The sequence below is a fragment of the Jaculus jaculus genome, chromosome 14 (genome assembly GCF_020740685.1).
Source record: "Jaculus jaculus isolate mJacJac1 chromosome 14, mJacJac1.mat.Y.cur, whole genome shotgun sequence".
Classification (NCBI taxonomy): domain Eukaryota; kingdom Metazoa; phylum Chordata; class Mammalia; order Rodentia; family Dipodidae; genus Jaculus; species Jaculus jaculus.
This window is the reverse complement of record NC_059115.1, coordinates 43,527,993-43,551,707: the sequence shown is the minus strand read 5'-3', so window position 1 is coordinate 43,551,707 and position 23,715 is coordinate 43,527,993. Positions and strand designations below refer to the sequence as shown.

General features: G+C 35.3%; 1 protein-coding gene across 12 annotated transcripts in view; it reads left to right on the top strand.

Annotated features, from left to right (window-relative positions):
• Nucleotides 1-23,715, top strand: part of Chl1 (cell adhesion molecule L1 like) — a 224,358-nt gene that overhangs the window by 130,349 nt on the left and 70,294 nt on the right. For all 12 annotated transcript variants that reach the window (XM_045133860.1, XM_045133850.1, XM_045133852.1 and 9 more), the window contains 3 exons: nucleotides 10,764-10,943; nucleotides 17,995-18,100; nucleotides 18,625-18,812. In XM_045133860.1, the coding sequence (XP_044989795.1) occupies nucleotides 10,853-10,943; nucleotides 17,995-18,100; nucleotides 18,625-18,812 (385 nt within the window). In that variant the 5' untranslated portion in view covers nucleotides 10,764-10,852. The remainder of the gene's footprint in view (nucleotides 1-10,763; nucleotides 10,944-17,994; nucleotides 18,101-18,624; nucleotides 18,813-23,715) is intronic.

Below are 23,715 nucleotides of genomic sequence, written 5' to 3'. Positions count from 1 at the left end.
ACAGAATGGGAAAAAATCTTTGCCAGCTATATATCTGATAGAGGATTAATATCTGGGATACACAAAGAACTCAAAAAGTTAAATAATAAGGAATCAAACAAGCCAATCAAAAAATGGGCTATGGAGCTAAATAGAGCATTCTCAAAGGAGGAAATACAAATGGCATATAAGCATCTAAAAAATGTTCTACATCACTTGTCATCGGGGAAATGCAGATTAAAACTACATTGAGATTCCATCTCACTCCTGTCAGATTGGCCACCATCATGAAAACAAATGATCATAAATGTTGCCGGGGATGTGGAAAAAGAGGAACCCTACTACACTGCTGGTGGGAATGCAATCTGGTCCAGCCATTGTGGAAAATAGTGTGGAGGTTCCTAAAACAGCTAAAGATTGATCTACCATATGACCCAGCTATAGCACTCCTAGGCATATATCCAAAGGACTCATCTCATTTCCTTAGAAGTACATGCTCAATCATGTTTATTGCTGCTCAATTTATAATAGCTGGGAAATGGAACCAGCCTAGATGTTCCTCAACTGATGAGTGGATAATGAAGATGTGGCACATTTATACAATGGAGTTCTACTCAGCAGTAAAGAAAAATGAAGTTATGAAATTTGCAGAAAAATGGATGGACCTGGAAAGGATTATACTAAGTGAGGTAACGCAGGCCCAGAAAGCCAAGTGCCACATGTTCTCTCTCATATGTGGATCCTAGCTACAGATGATTGGGCTTCTGCGTGAGAAGAAAAATACTTGGTAGCAGAGGCCAGTAAGTTAAAAAGGAGACATAAAGGGAAGAGAAAGGAAGGGAGAAGGATACTTAATAGGTTGATGTTGTATATATGTAAGTACAATGATTGTAATGGGGAGGTAATTTCAAAGGGGAAAGTGTGGGGGTGGGGAGGGAGGGAATTACCATAGGAATTTTTTTTATAATCATGGAAAATGTTAATAAAAAATTTAAAAAAAGAAAGAAAATGTTAAAAAAATAGTACTATGAATTTGGTGGTACTAAGTATATAGTGGGCTTTACATAGACATTGATAAAATAATGAGATTCATAGAAAATTCCATTTCTATTATTCTTCACAGAATTATTTAACAAGCCAAACATGTTTTAAACATTCAAATCTACATTTACTTTAGCATTACAAAAATGTGATTTTTGAGTCATTGTCAGGTGAATAAGGAAACTATTTCAACTTTGACTGAGGGCTTGGGAGATGTCTCAATAATTAAAGCTACTTCTTTTCAATATCAGCTGGACTGTGTTGAATTCTCCACTACATATTAAGGCAGATGCACATACATCTAGAGTTCATTTGCAGTGGTAAGAGGCTCTGGCGTACCCATGCTCTCTCATCTCTCTCATAAATAAATAAAATTATTTTTTAAAAAATAAATAAATTTTATTTGACATTCTATAGTTATGCAAAATATATTCTTTTGTATATAAAATTCAATAATTCCTTATCTTTTCAAAAACCTATGCTATTTCTTTATGATAGAAAGAGAGAGATAATGGGTACTTCCAGGACTTCTCCCACTCTAAATGAACTCCAGACATATGTGCCACTTTGTGCAATTGCCTTGATGTGGGAACTGGGAAATTGAACCCAGTGCACCAAACTTTCCAAGCAAATACCTTCAGCCAATGAGCCATCTCTCCAGGGTTTGAAAGTCTCCTTATGTCTGAAAGATCTATTGAATGGCACCTATGTTACAGCAGTATATTAAGGATAAATAGAATTTTGTACCTTCATCAGAAAATATGTAACATCCTACAAATATGTGAGTGAGGCAGGTGCAAATAGACCATATTATAGTATTGATTTTTAATAAATTTGCAGTGCTTGGAGTAAATTTCAGGAACTTACACATGCTAGGCAGGTGCTCTATTATTGAGATACATTTTCATCCTAATTTTAGTTTATTTTTATTTTTTGTCATGTTTAGGTTGTTATAATGTTTGGTGGTGGTGGTATGTGTGTGTGTAAGTTCATGTTCCTATGTTCCTTATGGGCACATATGTGTGAGTGCTAGTGTGTGTATGAATGCATGTGTGTGGATACATGAAGTCAGTATTAGGATCCTCATTCACTCTCTATGTTACTTTTGAGACAGAGACCCACACTAAACCTGAAGCTCTCCAATTCAGCAAGTCTAGCTATCCAGCAAACTACAGGATCCTCCTGTTTCTACCTTCCCAGTGCGTGGATTACAATCTTGCTACCAAGATGTCATTTTTACATGGGTACTGAGTCTAAAAACTCAGATCCACATTTTGCCCTCAAACACTTTATCCATTGAGCCATCTTACGAGATCACAATTCTATTTTTAAAAGTACTTTGTGCTTACTAACAAATATTTAATTAATATAAGGAAATGGAAAAACAAATTTCAAAATGTAGATATTTTTCTGTCTGCTAATTTTAAATTATATTTAAATATTTAGTTTATATTATATGTATTACATATTATAATATGTATATTAGTATTTAGTTATGATGAATCATTGTATATAATTTATCATCCTTTAGACTGTCCCAAATTTCTTATTCATTGTTTGCTTTTATTATCATTTTTCCAGATATAATGAAATGTTTTAATATTCATAAGTAATAGAATAGCTTTCATCTTACCTAGGGATATTTTATTTCATTTCCAAAATTCTTCCAATGATACTGAGCAAAGATGAAAGATGACAGGGATGAAAAGGAAATAAATAGACAGGGCGCTGGTGAAGAGTAGAGGAGAAAATTATTTTAAATGAATAATTATAAGCCAGGCATGGTCTCACATGTTTGTCATCATAGCAGTTGGGAGATAGAGGCAGGAGGATCAGAAGTATAAGGTCATCCTCTTCCACATTGTGAGCTGGCAGCCAGCCTGGCATGCAGGCTTAAAAAACTATAATTGAGATGGCTCAACAGTTAAAGTGCTTGCCTAAAAAGCCTAACCACTGGTTCAATTCCCCAACATCTACACAAAGCCAGATGCACAAAGTGGTGCATTCATTTGGAGTTTGTTTGTAGTGGCATGGCATGTCCATTCTCTCTCTCTCCTCTCTCTTACTCTGTGTGTCACTCTTTTCTCTATCTCTCTCTACTTTCAAATATATAAATAAATACATAAATATTTTAATTAACAAGCAAAGATTAACCATCATACTGTAGTAGTTACTTTAAAAATGTAAGTTGTTAAATTATCTAAATAAATAAGTATGGCTAATTAGCTACCAGAAGATATTAAAACTTTGATGTTAAAAGTAACTTGTATTATTCTGTTGCCTTTGTTATTCTGAGGTGAACCTGGGTTTAAATTTAAAAAGTTATTTCCTAAAGTTGACTTATTTGTCATTATAGTTTAACAATCTGTTATAAATTTTATGGTTTCTTTTCCCTATAGGCTACAGGGTTTTTGAATTGGCTTTTCTTTTTTTTTTTCAGAGACATTTAAATTCCTCAGCAAAATTGAACAGAAATTACAGATTTTACTGGTTTCTCCTGTTCCCATGTTTTCAGAGCCTCCCTCATTAGCAGTATTCCCTACCAGAGCAGTACACATGTTACAATTGATAAATCCACATCAGCCTTCATTATTGCCCCCATCCCCCATTCCTAGGCTACATTGGGATGTATTCATGGTGGTTTAGGCAAATACAAAATGACCTATGCTTACTGATGTATATCAGAATCAACTTATGCTCTAAGCTTTGCCCATTTTCTTACCTTACTCAAAATCCTCGGCCATCTGATCTGTATCCAGGTTTTCTTCACTCAAGCCATTTTGTAACTGAAAAGGGACAGAGCATAGATGTTTCTTTTTCAGATTTTTTTTTCTTACTAAGACACTTAACGTTTCCTACATGGTTTTTTTTGTGGCTTAAGAATCATTTTTTAGCACTAATATTTCACTGATGGAATATACTGCATTTTATTCATAGAATTACATACTGATAAATGTAACTGCTGCTTCCTAGCATTGACAGATATGAACACAGCTCTTGTAGACATGCGTGTGCAGGGTTTAGTGTAGACATGACTTTTGCTCCTTTGGTGGAAAGTATTGTGTCCAATTTCTGTACTGCATGGTAAAGCTTTATCTTTGTAAGAACCATCGAACTGTCTTTCAACATTGTTGCAGTAGCTGGTAATCATTAGCTTAGCTCTGTTCAGGGAGAACACAAAGGCACCATAGAATATCACAGCTGGTGGGTACATTGCATAGCACAGTGCTATGCAAACTACAGGCCATTACAGATCCGTGGCCTGGAACTGACAGTAGGATTCTCTAGTCATTGTGACAGCCAAAACTGTCCATACTAATGTAAAGATCACTTTTTTGGCATACAGTATAATAGAAAAATACAAATAGATTGAGCATCTTGTGAACAGCCCACCTGGAATGCAATAGGGATGAAGCAAATGGAATGCTTTAGGTGACTAAAGTGTCTAAAGGATGAACTAAGTAGTTACCTAGATTTATAATCATGGTAACATGTTCTGTTTATGTTTTTCTTTTTTAATTTAAAAGATACTCCCTAGATGCCTGCCAATTATATATGAGGTGTTTTGTATTTAAAAAAAAAAAAAAGGATTTGGAAGCCACGTGTGATGGTGCCTACCTTTGATCCCAGCACTTAGGAGGCAAAAGTAGGAGGATTGCTGTGAATTTGAGGCCAGCCTGAGACTACAGAGTGAGCTCCAGGTCAGGCTGGGATAGAGTTAGACCCTCCCTCAAAAAAAAAGAAAAGAAAAAAGAAAAAAAAAAAGAAAAATGATGTGGAAGCTGACTTACATGTTGGGAAATTCATACTCTATCCTGCATGACTTGAATTTGGGGTAGTTTTCTTTATGATGTTTCACTGAAAAAAAAAATTAGATGCCTGTATGGTATACTGCCTATTATATGTGTAGGTAAACAAAGGGAGAAACAAATATGTATCTCTGTGCATTATATTGAGTCATATGCCATCAGTGTTCAACCACAGTATTTTGCTCTTTAAACAAATGATATTATTAGTGACATTAAGTGATGCTACATAACAATTAACTGAAGATGACATTTCTCCAATAAAATCAATTGGCTTATAATAGAATCTATAATTCTTTGATCCACAGTATGAAAATATGTCAGCTCTGTAGGAAGGATAAATTAACACTTCAAGGGACTCTTTTTTCTTGTCACTTTAGTGACATGAAAAGCTGTCTAAGTGAAGATGGCTATTACACACAGTATTGCTTTTGTTTTCAGGGGGGAAAAAAAGCCATTATCAGTTATTTCAGGATTACTGTGTTTATAGCACTTGCAAATTGATTTATGATATCAGCCAAATAGGGAATTAAACACATCCCTTTTAATTTCCTTTCTTGGCTTCAAGGTATCTAGAATGATTCCAGTCACTTCCAGGCTTATGGAAATTGCTGGACCCCCCCTCACCTTGTTTGACCCAATTCCAAATCAAGGCTATAGTGACCTTAGCCTGACAATTGCAGGAAAAGGAGTTTCATAAAAGAACACTTTAGGTCCAGGGAAATGGGAGATGGCATCCCCCTTATTATGAAAGTGTTAAATGATTTTATTAAATAAGATACCTTGCTATGTTCTTAAGCTCTTCATGTATAGAGAAAAAAAATGCAAACACTTCCAAGTTATAACACAAGCTCAGACTATTATACAATCCATTCAGTTATTTTTTCCTTATTTAACTTGAATTTGGATGCCAGTGTCATAATATATCTTTTCCTGCTGCCTGTAATAAAATGTGTTGATCAGTTTCAGGAATCCTGGGTGGTAAGACGTTTAATGACTTAGGGTGCATAAAGTTGTTTTCACTGTCTGGAATTCATAGTGGCCAAGACAATAGAACTCTGCCTCTTGGTGAAATGAAATGTCATATGGTATTTTTCTTTCTTTATTCATTGTGTTTATTCCATGTCTTCTATAAGAAGCCCAGAGAGAGCATTATTAACATCCTGCCTTTTCTATAGGCTGCCACCATAATTACAGTGACATTCTTTGTAAAATAGTGAACACAAGAGTTTCCATTTTAAAATTTGCATTTTGATTGCTATATTTTCTCTTTAGAAATTTGACCTTAGGGACTGGGGACGTGTCTCAGTAGTTAAAGGCATTTCATTGTAAAACCAGCAGCGCCCAGGATGAATTCTCAACCACCCATGTAAAACCAGATGCACAAGGTGGCATAAACACCTGGAATTCACTTGAAGAGATCCAGGATCATGTGCACAGACAAAATTAAATAAGTAAATATATAAGAAACTTGGCTTAAACATGTTTGTGAATGATTATTAAGAGAAAAATCCCAAAAATATGAATGCAAAATTACTGTCCCAAACTAGTAGTAGAAAACCTTAGAAGAAGGTTCTTTTCATTTCCTTCCCTCACACTAGTTAGATTCAATTCCTCCTTATGATGAGGAAGAAACCACCTTTCTTTTAAATTATAGTAGACAAAGTTAAATCATTTTATTTTCTCAAAGGAAAATAAAAGTATTTGCAATTCATGAGGTGCATTTGTGAACGCTAATGTCCAAGTTTCTCAGGAAACATGACACCGTCATTGCTAAGAGAAGAAAATAATGGTTGCTAGGGACGGTTATTATTCAGGACATATTAACAATAGCCAGTCATATTTAAACTAATTTTAAAATGTTTTCTTTTAGTATTAGGCATATAAGGATGGATTACATATATTATGAATGAGAATCTGTTATATTTACCTGAAGTGAGAAAATGAGAATTCTTAACTCATTTTATTCATATTTTCCCCTTTACATTTTGTTATATAATTAAAAATGGCCTCCTAAAAATGAATGTAAAACTAATGAAATAAATAATTTATAAAGGAAATATAAAAATGCAACATGACTATGTGCAAACAGCAACCATGATTTAAATACTATAAATTGAAGTAATATTTCCTTTAGTAAGACTATGACTTCTTGGCCTCCTAAGGCAATAAAGAAAATATATTGACCTAAATTATTTATGTATTGCTTTCAATATATAGAATACATGCATTGTTGTTCACGGGTATCCCAAAATGTGTGAACCAAATTCCAATAAGAGTTGTGTATAACATGATAACTCCAGCAAGTCTCTGTTTTATTTTATTTTTTTCTCTGTTTTGTTTTAAATTAATGTCATAGACCTTTGATAATTCCTAAAACTTTATCTAACTTTTAAGAATATTATCTTTCTAACTTTAGAATATCTATGAATGCATACTGGGGAATATTATTTAGAAAATATTAGAAGTAGCCAGAAATATAAAAAAATAGTTCTTTTATAAATGTTGAAATTTGCCCAGGAATAGAGAAAGTAGTGAAAAGAAGGTCCACACAACTTCAGCAAGAATCAACATTATGTCAATTCTCTTGTCCTTTCTATATCAAATAGCTCTTTACACATGGCTAACCACCCCAAAATGAATTGATTTAATTAAAAATATATTACTGTTTGTCTCACTAGTGTTTTCTTTGTGGAAATCTGCTGATCTCAGCCAGTCTTGACTGATAACGTCTGAGTTGGCTCTTGCCTGCTTTCAGCTGGCTAGTGATTTGGGCTGCCTGGAGCTGACCTAGGCAGGCTGCTTTCCTTTCACAGTCACTGGCTTGCTGGCAGGGTGCTAAGATTATAGTAGTTATGAGCTTTCTCTGTATCTTCCAGTAAGGTTGTTCTCCCAATATCTGCACAGGAGAGGGAGGAAAGAATGAAAGGAGAGGGAGAGGGGAGAGTGAGAGGAGACAAAGAAAATCTAGGAATGAATGAATAGATAGATGTGTGGATGAATGGATGAATGAATAAATAAATATATTGGACTTCCTGAGGTCTGAAAGGTATCTGAAGTAAAGGGAGGCTTCATGGAAGAAGTTTTAAAGTCATACTGAAGGTGTGTGAGTACAAGAAGGCAGAACTGAGAAGGCTTTTGCAACTAATCTATGAAATCCTCAGAATATTTTAAGTCTGTTGACACCATCTTGCAACTAAACACTTTAGATAATATATATTCTTTTTTTTCTTACCTGTAATTTTTTTGTTACTCTAGTAGCAGCTATTTAATTGCACCATAATCTTAAAATAGAAAATAGAGACTACAACCACTTGGCACACCATGGCCACCACTACGACTGTTAGATTCCATCTGTTATCCATGCTAATGATACATTACTTTGCCTGACCCTCATGGACATTCTATAGTGCAGAATCTAACTGTCCATCCATTGGAATGCATGAGAAAGGCTAGGTATACTTTCCTGAGTCACATATGATGTGTCTGACTCCATTTCTCATGGGCTGTTTCACACCCATCTTTCTGGGTGGCTCATTGGGCCTCAGTAACCTGTCACTTACTCTGGAGACTAGCTGTAATTGACAATATTTAGCCAACTCTCTTTTCCCTCCCTAATGGCAGAAGAGCAATCTAAGCTGAGGAAGTAAATTGTTTCCAAATGTGTCACCATGAAGCTTACAGCAGAAAGAATTGCTCCGTTGAAGGTCATTCGTCTACCATGCATAGGGTCCTGATTCGGTCATGAGCACAAGCAAACAATCAGAACAAATCCTCTGATGTCTCTGTGGAATCCCTTTCTAAAATTGATGGTCTTATATAGTACCTATGTTTCTTCAGAAAAGGCCAAAAACTCTGTCCCTATACTGCTGTTAGAAGTAGCATTGTAAGGGTTGCCTGCTATATCTCCACACAAGTCTGATCTTAGTTACTATCCAATGAGTCACGTTGAGGACACATTGACAGATAGGATTATCACACTGGTATGTCTATAGGTTTCTATTCCATGACTTGTTTGGGGTGTATTTTTTTTTTTTTTATTTCTAAGGAGGTGGCTGGAAGAACTAGGACAATTTTACCCAATTTTCAGACTGACAAAAGTGAATTATCTTGTTTCATATCTGAGTTAATGTCATGAGCAAAAGCTGTTAGACACTGGCTGCATGTCACAGGGTCTCACAATATTTTACTCTACTTTTCTCTTAAGTGTCAGCTCTACCCTGAGTTTCAATAATTGCTTTTATCTGTGAGCTCTGGCATACACCATTAAACTCATATTCTTTCAAGTAAGATAAATGGGATTATAATTTTATTGCTGTCTTACTGGTTGCAAAACAGAATTACTAAACAATGTGCCCTTTGTGCATCTGACAAGGAAATTAAGTCTGACTTTTTTCCATTTCAGTCTGAAAGACATTTTGAAGCTTCTGCCTCTACCAAAGGAAGTTCTTTGTAGGGAGTTTGCATTTCAACCTTTAATAATTTCAATGGTAAAACCTGAGCCTACAAATCTTAGCTACATTGATGCTAATTATTGCATAAATAAGGCCAGAGGAAAACTGAACTGTTATCCATATTCTAGAAATTGATGCAACCATCAGTGTTGTTAGGTTTCTGAATTGTAGCATTCTTTAAAAGGCAGAAGTTTATTGTGACATTCTTTTTTTATTTGCTTTGTATGATTTTGAGATAGTGTATATGGAGTCTGGCTGGCCTGAAATTTACTATGTGTAGACCAGGCTAGCTTTGGACTTGACAATGATCCTCCTGCCTCTGTCTGGAATTACACGTGAACTCTATCACCCCAATCCTTATCCTGTTATGGGAGAGGATTTCTTAGGTTTAGGCCATATACTTACTGCTAGGAAAATTCCAAAATCAGATGGTTGGCCATGAACTGTTGCTCAACAATGATTAGAGAACATTTAACTTATTAGGCTAACTCAGGAGAACAAATTAAAGTGAGACTGTTCTCACGTACTTGGCTGTTCTTTCCGGGTAGGATAGGAGATGTTAATCTGGAAATGTGGCCTCCTAATAGCATCATGGCTTCAAAAGATTTTCTTACAAAGAAGGGGCAACTCATTAAATTCATACATGTGATACAGTTCAAGTGAAAATTATTGAAATTTAGTGGACTTGAATGCTAAATACCATATTGTATATAGGTGAAGAGGGATGTGTAACCATAAGTAGTTAATTCTGATGATTACTATTAACTATTTGAAGAAAATGAACACTCAAAGGACAAACATTAACATTTTCATTAGACTTTAATCTTAGAGATTAATGTCTTACTACTTGCTACAAAGGTGTGGAGTTCACATTCTGTAATTCAGAGTCTCCTTTATCTAACAAAGGTGATTTTTTTCTGCATTTTATTTTGTTGACTAGAGTAAGTCATATCACCAGAAAATAATTTCACCTGAAAAATTCAAGATGTATCCCTATGATTCTTAATAAAGATGTGAAGGGTTCAAGGTCTGATGTAAAAAATAGCCTGAAAAATAACAACTATTTAAATAAATTTAAATGAAATTGTTCTCATTACCACTGACACTCACAGACTTTTGAAAATATGATTCATGATGAAAAGGTAATATGATGGGGAATGGAATTTCAAAGGGGAAAGTGGGAGGGGGGAATTAACATGGGATTTTTTTTATAATCATGGAAAATGTTAATAGAAATTTTAAAAAAAGAAAATATGATTCATTGGAATAGTTTTCAATTCAAAACACATATTTATATAATATATTAACTATCTTTTGTTTTGAATGTAAAGGAAGAAAAATTCAATATTTTTATGAAATTGTGAACAAATAATGTTTGTTCCTTAAAATTATGAACAAATACAAAATGATTCTGATTTTTCTGTGTTTACAATTTAGATTATATGTACTAATATTTTATTCTGTTTACTTTTGGGGTTTCCAGGTTTTCCATATTTTCCTAATATTTGAATAACAGCAAAAAAATAGACATTAAATTCCAGTCTTTCTACATTATCTTCATTTTGAAGAACCATGGAGATGCTTTCAAGTGGAATAGAATCCATTCTGTGTCTCATTTTCTTCCTGTTAAAATTGTCAACGGCACTTGAAATACCACCTTCAGGTAAAGGGTCAGCTTTGAATCTCTATTATGGAATTTTATACATGCATTTTGATTTTAAGTAGAATACTTGTGGATTGAATATTTGAAGTCATGATAAAAAGAGAACTGTGTAGGGCTGCAGAAATGGTTTAGCAGTTAAGGTGCTTGCGTGTGAAGCCAAAGGACCCCGGTTCGAGGCTCGATTCCCTAGATCCCACATTAGCCAGATACACAAGGGGGTGCATGCATCTGGAGTTCATTTGCAGTGGCTGGAAGCCCTGGTGTGCCCATTCTCTCTCTCTCTTTTTCTTTTTCGTTCTGTCTGCCTCTTTCTCTGTCACTCTCAAATAAATAAATAAAACTTAACAAAAAAAAAAACTAAAAACTAAAAAGAGAACTGTGTAGAACTTGTATTCTTTTAAAAATTATTATATAAATTAAAATGAACTCAGGAATGGTGTCAAATGTCTTTGGACCCAGCACTTGCGTGCCAGAGGTAGGAGGATTGCTGTGAGTTCAATACCACACTTAGACTAAATACTGAATTCCAGGTTAACCTAAGCTAGAACAAGACCTTACCTAGAAAAAACAAAAAGAAAAACAAATGAGAGGAATAAATTATGAAAAGAGGAAAATCTCATTTTGTAGCTTAAAGTGGTATTGATTTTACCTCAAATCACATTTGTTCTAGGATGTAAATTCATTTTAGTGCGTATTCACTGGGCCTATGAATATATATGTCTTAACATATGTTGGTAGAATTACAAGAATCATAAATCCACTTGAACTAATTATAAAATTGATAGTTCAGAAAATAATGCATCTGCAAGCATAGTTTATGTAGAAATTATCCAGTGTACAACTTAGGTACTTGGAGAATTTTTCTCTTTCTTTCTTTCTTTTTATTTTATTTTTTGGTTGTTCGAGCAGGGTCAGAGTGGCTTTGGACTCAAGGTTATCCTCCTACTTCTGCCTCCTAAGTGCCAGGATTAAAGGCGTGCACCACAATGCCCAGTTGAGAATTTTTCTTATATTGTAAAAATATGGGTGCCGGGTGTGGTGGTGCATGCCTTTAATCCTGGCACTCAGTAGGCAGAGATAGGAGGATTCCTGTGAGTGCAAGGCCACCCTGAGAATACAGAGTGAATTCTATGTTAGACTAGGCTAGAGTTAGACCCTACCTTGAAAAACGTGTGTGTGTGTGTGTGTGTGTGTGTGTTATGAAAGATCTTTCAGGGACTATTTAGAATTTTTCTCCTACATCATTCAACTATAACCCATGTTGCCTATATCATGAAGAATTTAAATGCTCTAATATAAAAGTTTTGGTTGTTTATTAGAATCTCAGCATTGGAAATAAGCATCGTCAATCATGTTAGTTCTGGAAGAATATTATTGAGTTCATAAAATGTAATAAATCTTAGAGAAGTGTCCATATTGAACAAAACCTTTCCTTTTAATATCTTCAGACAGTCTTAATATGAATAGACATCAACAAAACCCTTAATATGTGATCTAAAACATAATAATGTGAAATAACATAATAAAATGTATGCTTCACACAGCATACCTTTATTTCAACACCCTCGACCCCTAGGTGAAAATTTCTTCTTTACTATCTTTGCTATTCTTTGTTGGTTTTTAAAAGGCACAGTGGTGCATTTATTTCACTGTGTTTTAAATATTTTATATTTATTTATGTGTGTGAGAGAGAGAATATATCCAAGTCTTTTGCCACTGTAAACAAACTTCAAACACATGTACTACTTTATGTGTCTGGCTTTATGGGGGTACTGGGCAATCCAATCTGTGTCTGCAGCCTTTGCACACAAGTGCCTTTAACTTCTGAGATAGTTTCCCTGCCTTTTTTTTTTTTTTTTTTTTTTTTTTTTTTTTTTTTTTTTTTTTTTTTTTTTTGGAGAGGCAGAGAGGGAAAGAGAGAGAAAGACACAGAAAAAGAGAGAGCGAATGGGTGTACCAGGGTCCCCAGCCACTGCTAACAAACTCCAGACAAATGTGCCAGTTTATGCATGTGTTTTACATGGGTCCTGGAGAATCAAACCTGGGTCCTTTGTCTTTGCAGGCAAGCATCTTAACTGCTAAGTCATCCCTCCAGCCCCAGCCCATTTTTATTTTATTTTATTTTATTACTATTTTTTATTGAGGTAGGGTCTCACTCTAGTGCGGGCTGACCTGGAATTCACTATGTAGTCTCAGGGTAACCTCGAACTCATGGCGACCCTCCTACCTCTGCCTCCTAAGTGCCGGGATTAAAGATGTGCACCACCATGCCTGGCCATTTTTTAAAAGTATTTTTTTTTTATTTGCAAACAGACAGAGAGAGAGAGAACAAGAAAGAGAGAGAGAGAGATAGAGGGGGAGCACGAGCGCCAGGGCCTCAAGCCACTGCAAATAACCTCCATATGTATGCACCACTTTGTGCATCTGGCTTTACCTAGAACTGGGGAAGCAAACCTGGGTTTTTAGGCTTTGCAGACACCTACCTTCACCACTGAGTCGTCTCGCCAGCCCACCATTCTTTGTTTTTTGTTTTTTTGGAAGTAGGGCCTCACTCTTGCCCAGACTGACCTGGAATCCATATGTAGCCTCAGACTGGCCTCAACCCCACAAAAATCTCCCTGCACCTATCTCTTGAGAATTATGTTTGTTTGGTTGTTTATTGTTATTCTGTTTTTATGAAGTAGCATCTGACTGTAGCCAGACTGGCCTGGAATTCACTGTCATCCCAAGCTGATCTCAAACTCACGGCAGGCCTCCTATCCCGGAATCCAGTTTTAGGACTACAGGAGTGCGCCACTGTGCCTGGCTCTCTCCAGCCCATTCTTTACTCACTCTCTCCCTCCATGTGTGTGTGTGTGTTAAGTGTCTTTACTTGTAGCTAGTGTCTTTAAGCCTGTTTAGAACAAAATTCATCACTTAGGCCCCAAGAGGTGAAATTTTGTATTAATCCATGTCCATTATTTTTATTGTTGTTGCTGTTGATCTTATGCAGTTTCATGCTGTAATGACCATAGACAATAATTATTGTAAAATATTAATAGCATGTTTTCAGAAAAATGAATATTGCTCATTTATTTTGGTACTCTAGAGCACTTACTAGTAAATGCAACCAAGCCAGGTACCCAACTTGAATATCAACGAGTCTCTTGTCTCTGTAATTGCCCTAATTATAGAGGAAGAGATTCCTAATGTAGACTACATATTCATATAAACACCCAAAGGTTATTAGCTCCTTTCCCTGAATAATTACTTACTCAGTGCCTTTACAACCTTAGCAAATTTAAGAAAGACTAATGTTGTAATAAACAAGTTGTCCTCAAGTTATTAGCTTTTATCTTAGGGACTATTGCCATTGTACACTCTCCCTGACCATTTGTAACAGCAATAGAATTTAAATAATATGAATTTGCAACAATCTCAAGAGCTGCTGTGCTTAGAAATTATATTAATCAGAACAAGGTAATTGTCAATGAAGACAGGGATAATTTTTGCATTTTACTAAAATGTTTATGAATATCTTTTGGAGTAAAAGTGAACTTAAATTTATATCTGCAAACTACTGATATTAATCATGTATTAAGCAAAAGCAAAGCAAAGGAAATTTCAGAATTATAAAAGGACATTTAGTCATTACTATAGGCTGTCTATTGATGCTTAATAACCAGAATGTGCATGTGCCAGGGTCCGAAAGATAGATTGAGATGGCCTGTGAGATCAAAATGTTTTCAGATAAAACTAAACTGTCAATTATTTTTCACTATCATATGTACTGATTGCCCTGGCCCAGATCACGGAATTTGCACTGATCTGCCCCAATACTTTCATTCATTCATTTTTTTTTTCCATTTTTCTAGGTAGGGTCTTACTCTAAGCCAGGCTTACCTGGAATTCATTATATAGTTTCAGGGTGGCCTCAACCTCAGAGTCATCCTCCTACCTCTGCCTCCAAAGCGCTGGGATTAAAGGTGTGCGCCACCACACCAGGCAGCCCCAGTTCTTGAAACGTTCTTCATGGCCAAGCACTCATAGTCAGGTAACCCCAATCTGCAACAGGAGCTTCGCATGAGATACCCACTGTTGAAGGCACTGAAACATTATTGACTGTGTTACCTCTCCACATTTTAGCATCACTGAGATGCAGTGGGAAAGGGATGGAGGATAATTCTGTTGTGTTAGAGAAAGAGGATCTTCTTGTATTGTATTTCATGCACTGGTATGGCTGAGAGAAAACTGTGATTGTTCCGATAAATACAAGACTGATTTTTTTTTTCCAACATAAACTAATGAGCCTATCACTTCAAGATAAACCACCTGACAGTTTTTTGCTCATGATAAAATTTGAGTGTTCAAGCACAAATTACAAATTTGAAGACTTGCATCCTCTATTGTGAAAGCTAAGCTATCAAACATTAATGCTTTCTCTGATTGAAGCAATGCTGATATTCATGAGAGTGATTTCTTTGACCTTCTATAATGAGATGTCTTGATGTTTGGAAAAAGCTACAGAAATCAGTGAACCTGTACTTTTTCCATTGGTGACTTGGGGATGGTACAACACCATGAGTAGGTAAAATAACAGATAAAATTGTATAATGTAACTGAGTGTATAAAGTTTATGGCTCAGTTTCAATTTCCACATTGCAAGAGACATTTAAAAATACTCACTTTCTGAATCTGTTGATCTAGAAAGAATGTCCACAGTCACTAGAAAGGACTGGAAGATGAGTCATACTCCCCTTCATATTTCTGGAATGCTAAAATTTCTTCATGTCTTTGAACAAATCAGTGTATCCTATTAGAAACACTACAGAACAAGACATGAAAATACAACTGTCTTCTGCTTAGAAATTACAACTTTGATTGGTATAAAATAATGCTGTTCATATGGATTTAATGTTTTTTTTCATATTATTTATTGTAACATTCCATAGGCCTTGTTTAAAAGAATTTATAATTAAATATTTTAAAGATTTTTCAGTTTTGTTTTCTATCATAGTAAATATTGTTAGTTATAAGCCACATGAACAAAAGCACTTTGGGTTGCCTGACAGCTTTTTAGTAGGGAAAGGACTTAGGGCCTGGCCTAGTATCACTGATGTTTATGGTCCTTTAAAAAATGCGTTTGTTTTTTTTTGTTGTTGTTGTTGTTTTTATTTTTTGAGAAAGAAACAAAAAATGAGTGAGTATAAGTGCCCTAGGATCTCTTGTTGCAAACAAACACCAGACACATTATGCCCCTTTTTGTGTCTGGCTTTACATGTGTACTGAGGAATTGAATATAGGCCATGAGGCTTTGCAAACAAGTACCATTAACCACTATGCCATCTCCCAACAACTTATAACCTTATTTTTACTCTATTGTTTAATATTACTGATTTAAACCAGAGTCTTTGCTGGTCTGCAAAATAAATATGTCAAATGCAAGTTCTTGTAATGAAAAGTTTGCATTTTCTTATAAATTGTACACTATAGCATTAGAATTCTAAGAATTGTTCTAAAGAACACCTCACATTTCAAATTGTAGAGTGCTTCTTTGTAGCCAGTCATTATGGGTATTATGTTTTTGCAGTGATTGCAAAGCATAATACAAGGATATGTCTTCAGTATTGTCACATTTTTGTATACTTTTACTTTACTTCACTTTAGTCACTAGAAAGTAGACCAGATGCTTGACTATATGAGAGACAAATTCACCCACAACTTAGGAAAAAAAAAGTGTTGAAAGTTATTTAGCTTACCAAACACTAATAATTTGTTATATGATGAGGATGCATATGAATATAAAATGTTTATTTGTGACAAACGCCTTATGATTTAGATTTATTATTTATATTGATTTTAGGGTACATTTTATAACTAAGTAAACAAGTCAACTATGGAAAAAGACAAAAGACAAATTCACGAATGTAGAGTAAGAGTGGCAAATATTTACCCAGGTCATTAAAAAACTTTTAACAATGAGAACAATAAATAGAAATTAAAATAAAGACAATTATGGAGGCTACATTTTCTTTTAAAATATATAGTTTCTATTTTACCATTTATATTTCACAGTTACAAGAAAATAGTGACAAGTGAAATTATATGAAATTATTTTATCTTTTGCCAACAATCAATGCCATTACTTCTATATCTGGAAATTTATCACCCATTGATAATGCAGAAAAAAATATGTGTGCTCAGGTATTAAACGTGTTGAAATGTAGGTGGACCTGAAAGAAAAAAAAATGGGGAAAATCCATTGCCAAATATTAGAAGCATAGCCTAAGCCATACCACATAGTGATATGAAACAAAGCAAAAGTAGTATGTTAATTATATTTATATGAAAGTATAGAAAATCACAAGTAAAACTTTCAAAATAATGAAGCTAGATAAAAATGGGAGCATGCATGTCAGCCTAAAGTAAATGACAATAATTTTAGAAATAATTTTTTAAAGCTGTGATAAGTCCATTTTTTTTTTGCTTAAAATTGTCATATTTTTCTGAGGTTAACTAACATTAACATATATGGATAACGTAAAATAATGGAAGGAACACACATTCCTTAAAAGTAAGTTTATGTTGCAAATAGAAAATCAGATTTGCTCTACGATATGTCATGCGGCATTAATCCTTTACTCACTGGATTAGTTACTTACTGTATTGTTAAATCATAATAACTGACAAAAAAACAATTGAAGGAAATATTTACTTTGGCTCACAGTTTGAGGACACAGTACAGGTATGGCAGCAGGAGCATGCAGTGGATAATCACATTGTGTCCACAGTCAGGAAGTGGAGAGAAATACATGTTGGTGCTCAGTTCATTTTCTCTTTGTCCCTTTTTCATTCAGTCTATGTCTCTGGAGTAAAATTCTCTACAAACCATCTCAACAGACATAACTAGAGATATAAGTCTTAGGTGATTCCAAGTCTGGAAAAATTGACAATGAAGATTACCTATCATATTTAATAATATGGAAAGCACATTTTTGTTTTAGTTATAACTAAATCAAACTTGACCAGTTTTGAGAAGCTTGTTCTTTAAGTACATTTTTTCAACATTTAGTCCAACAGGTTCCAACAATTATAAAGCAGTCAAATGTGCAAGTTGCCTTTCCGTTCGATGAGTACTTCCAAATTGAATGTGAAGCTAAAGGAAACCCAGAACCAAAGTGAGTATATACTCATAAATAGGGTCAGTAGTATGCTACACACATATATTTTCCTTTGTTGCATATTGTAAAATATGGTAATAACCCTGAATGCTATAGCATTCTTAATAATTTTTAATTTAGAAGAAGCAAAATAAACCTTCCTGCTATCCATTTTACTTTTTTATATTTATTGATCTTTTCTAGAATTTAAGATTTCTAAGATTCAGCCAGGTTCTGTGACTCAAACCTTTAATCCCAGTCCAGGAGGCTGAAGTAGGAAGATCACTGAGTTCAAGGGCATCCTGGAGCTAGTCCCTGCCTCAAAGATAAATTTCTCAGATTCTTCTGAGATCCTTACTTGTATAATAATATCCTATCCTCTACTACTCTAAATATACATATATAAATCATACATATATAAAACACATATGTATAAATGTTTACCATATATTGTCTTGGTTTTGCCATGCTATTCATTTGTTATAAAAATTTAAATAGAAATATTATAAATTTTTAGAGTTAACTTTACATCTCTGTTATAGATTTTCATGGACTAAGGATGATAAACCTTTCAATCTTTCTGACCCTCGGATAATTGCATTTAACAATTCTGGAACATTCAAGATTCCAAATGAGGGGCATATATCTCAATTCCAAGGGAAGTACCACTGCTTTGCGTCTAATGAACTAGGAGTTGCTATGTCAGAAGAAATACAGTTCATTGTCCCAGGTGAGTGTTCTGAAGGAGGATTCAGTTACAATTGCTTTAGTGTTAAGTTTACTATGGAGTAGGTATTATATTGGCCTCTAATTAAATTAGATAATTATTAGTTTAATCAGATTTCATTTATAAGGCAAATGTTCTCCTAAGTCTCGATACTTCAAGTTAGTGGAGTTCAGAAAGTATTACAATTTTGGTGTGTTTCAAGTTTTGTATTTATCACAGAAAAAAATACTACTTCCTACATATGATTAAATGTACAATTAACTAAATTAACAAAATGAATTTGCAGTAATGGAACATTCCACAGTCCCCAAATCCACAAGTTGTTTTTTTGCAGTGCAGTTTGCTCTGAGCATGGTAGCTGTTTAAGGCCAGTGTTCCTCAAGATGCCTTCTTGGAGATCAGTTGACTCCTGCACAGCCTTCAGCCTTGGGTGCTTGACAAGAAACAAGGCAGGCTCATCAAAGAGTCTGGCACAGGACAGTCAGCATAAAGAGTCATTGATGAGGGCTGGGGAAATGGCTCGTCAAATAAAGGTTCTTGACTGAAAAGTTTGCTAGAGTGTGTTCAATTCCCTTGGCACCCAAGTAAAGCATCTGACATTCATTCACAGTGGCAAAAGACATCAGCACACCCAGACAATCACATATGCACACACATGCAAACAATTTTTTAAAAACTGATGGACTTTTAAATGTTTTCAATGAAAAACGGGCCATTTGCAATGTCTAGTATAAGTGAAAACCATGCAAGCTCTAAAACAGTTTATTAGTGATGATGCCAAGTTCTAAGAATTACCACCATTCTCAGCTTGTGTTAATCATTAATACAGTTTGCTTATTTGTATGAGACATCCAGTGACCCTATATGGTCATTTATTTCCTCTGATTTTATTTTATGTATCTAGCGTTCCACAATTCTGGTCAAAAGATTTATAAGAGCAATTTTCATATATGAAACTTTCAGCCAGCTTTGAATTGACATTTTTTTTAGAAAATCATAGAAGTTGAGAAACACAAAAAAGTTCTAGACCTGGTAGAGTATGGACACCTGTGGTGGAGTGGCAAAATGTAGACAAATAAAGAAATTAATAACAAATAATACATAATATAGAGAACTGAAAAAATAAATAATAATGTATCCTTCCATTGAAGGTTGGGAGAGGACTAAATTTAAACTTATGTCAACTCTTGGGCCTGGGGAGTTAGCTTAGTGAGTAAAAGTGCTGGCTTGGATAAGCATGAGAACCCAAGATGGTCTGAATTCAATATCCAGAATCCATATAAGGAGTCAAGAATTTGCTTCCATGGCAAGCCCTCAGGGTGATGGAAACACTGAGGATACACACTATAACCACTAAAGTATACTTAAAACACACCCACCATGGCTCAGGGAATTTTCCTGAATAGCAGATGGAAAGACTGTAAGAGCCACAGGGTGGGAGGCAATATCCAGACGCATTGCACACCTCCCACATGACTATAACCGATGCTCTCACATCTCATAACTCACAACCCCATGGTACATACCAGCAATCCCACTGAGGAGGGCCTTCAGTGAAATGGGGGGGGGGGTGGGGATAGTGGTACTACTACATGAAACATCCAAAGATCATAATGCAAAAAAGAAAAAAGTGAAGTTTGGCCATCCATGCCCTTAAACCCAGGCATGGGGAGCTGAGATGGGAGAACTGTTTTTGCTTATTGATCATCCAGTCTGAACAAATTTGGCAGCTCCAGGGTCAGTCTAACTCAAGAAGAAACAAGCAGAAGAAAAGATAGAAGAGGACATCCAACATTTTCCTCTGGCCTCCATACATGCACACACATGTGTATACATTATACATCACCTACATACCACGTATACCTCACATACACATGCCTCCCAGAAATAATATGGCTTACTACTTGTGCAATTCAAGCACCTGGAGGGGAAAGGGGAGGAGACAGGTTACATTTGTACTCTTATAACAAGCTATGCATCTTCCTACTTAAAATATGGGAATATAGAAAGAGTAAATGAATATCATACTCTGTGGAGCATGGAAGGTGAAGAAAGCAGAAAAAAAAATATAAAAGCAGAAAGAAGAAAGTACAAAAAACAATGAGTGTATCCAAAACTAAAGATAAAACAATGAGTGTATCCAAAACTAAAGATAAATTTAATGAATGCTTCAAATGTTAAAAAGTTATAAACTAAAGTGCAACTTGTCTAAATTGTAAAGATACAAAGTTGTAAAATAAAAGAGATGATACTGATGAACGATATTAGCATGAGAGTAGGTTAACATCAGTCAATCTATATGTTACAAAACCTTCCTACAGATTAATTCCATAAATATATATGATACTTAAATGTGTGAAGCAATAATAGACCTACAAAGAGAAATAGATAAATCTGTTACAATAATGTTATTTTATAATTCAAGCACAGAAAAACCATTAGAAATCACATTTAAAATTTAAATGAAACAATTATGATTTCCTACTAATGTAGAATATTGTATCTAAAACTGTCTGTACAATGACTTTTTCATGCACATGAGAATGAAAGTTGTAATTGATGAGATATTGAAATATAAAGTAAATATAGTTAAGATGCAATTAAGCTCTAGTGTTAGGTAGTCAGGAGGCATTAGCAGGCTTAACGATGGACCCATCCATCATAAACAGTTTTGGACCCCACCTCTTACTTCCCTGATAAAGCGAAGAGAGGGGAGGTATCAAGATTTTCTTAAGGGAAAGGTACTTCTTCTTGGTCAAAAGAATAGAACATAAGTTCTACCTCTGACTGTGATTTAACTGTGATTATAGACATGATATTTTAAACTATTCAAAGATATACTCCCCTAAGTGTTGATCCAGCATAGCCTATCAATCGTCTTGCTAGTGGTCCAATTCCTGGCAAAGATGATTCTTTGAAGCTCACCTAAGGATGTGGGAGGAGTTATTACCTCCTTCTTCAGATAATGTGCTCATCTCCACAGATGCCTTGCCGTTAGTACATTTGCTTATAGATCTTCACCATGCTTCCTCACCTGTCTGAGTTCTAATCAAAATGTGTAGCTTTTCTTTTCTCCTTATAGTATATCTTCTTTGAATACTGGCCCAAATCCTAAACATGCTTATTCTGATCTGCCTTTTATCACTTCTGCAATGTCCCATGTATCTGCTTGCTGAATTTGACCTCAACTGCTGATTCAGCCAGCTTTCTTGGACCGTAACTCAAAATGAAAATCATTCTCCCTCTTTTGCTCTCTCTCTTCTCCAAGTAGCTGCTTGACCTGTTGTTCGTTTTTCCTCTGAAACTCCAGTGAAATTTTCCCCAGAGCTACCTTTTATGAGCCTGTTTCTAAATTCTGTTATTAATGAAACTCAGAATCCACACTGCTTCCTGCAAGCACCTAACTTTAAGAAGAAAATAAATGAGTTAATTTAATGCAATGGAATATGGCGAAGGATAAAAGTCTATAGAAACACAACATACATCCAATGGATAAACATAATTTAAAAAAGAATAAGTATTTATAATAACTGAAGAAGAATAAAAAGATTAAGATAAGTAGATTCTCATGACACTGAAAACTCAACCAAATTAAAATGTCAATACTTCCTAAGCTGGTACAGAATAGTTGAAATCGGGATTTCTGTAGCTTGGTTTTAGTTTGTATGCTTGTGGAATGTGGCAATATAGCCAACAAATATATTTGAAGAGTAAATGAAAAAATTCATTAGAAGTTGTTGAGATTTGGCTTGTCAGATATCAACCCCTCACATAATCCTGCATTAATTAGGCCAACATGACTTTGCACAGGTCAGACAAACTGGCCAGAAGAAAAGCATGATGAACCAGATGTAAACCCTACCTGCACGGATGAATTCCATATGAGAAATAGCATCTCTCTCCCTCCCCCTCTGTGTTTTCTCTCTCTCCATGCCTCACCCTTTCTCTCTCACACACACACTCTTTCTTTATTCCTCCTTCCCTTCCTTTGCTCTTCCCACTAGCTGGTTTGAAACCATTTATAAGGGCATTAAAAATTGTATTTGTCATTCTACCCCAAACTGTGACTGGAGTGTTGGGGTTGCTTGCCAGTACACCAATACACCAATATACAAATAAGTTTAGGCTATCCTTGCATATGTGTAATGTGGAGTTATGAATTTAAATCCATAGGACAGAGGGTAAGACTTAGAAAGACTTTTTAGATTAAGAGAAGGAAAGAGAAGAAAGTACAAAGAGCCCCTGCCATGTGGAAGGCAGGAGTGGTAGAAAGCCCCCGTGGGAGTAGGGCTCCTCAATATATCAGTCCAGACAGGCTGAGATGAGTGGGGCTTTACCACAGCATGGACCTATAGGTTCAATAGAGATGAGCAGACAAAAACAGGCCATACCCACCTGGTAAGTACCTACCCTCAGGCTCAGGGAAGTCTGACAGAAAGTCCTTTGGTCTAGACTCAGGAGGCTGGCTCATGAAGATATCAGCACACCTGAGTAGGAGGTGAGAGAGAGCTTGTTGGTATGTACTTGGTGGTGGGAGGTGGGTGGTGCAAGAAGGCACTGGTCATGACACCAAGTTTAGGGGTTGAACTGAACCAACCACAATGCCAGGATCAGATTTAAACCTTGATTCTAAGAAAGGAAAACTCGTTCCTAGGGACTCAGGTTGCTTATGGTAAAACAGATCTAGGTAACTCCTTTAGTCAAGAGATAAGGAGAGGAGAGATCCTTCTGTAACCTCTGGCAAAGTGGAGATTGCAAAGTCAGACACAAGAACAAGCCTAATTTTTAGTTTAATATGATGCAGGATTTTGGAGGTTTAAGAGGCATCGCCAAATTTATGAAACCCAAGTTTTGGATCTGTCTTACCCTTAAAAAAAAGAATTGATAAACACAGACTCAATAGGGA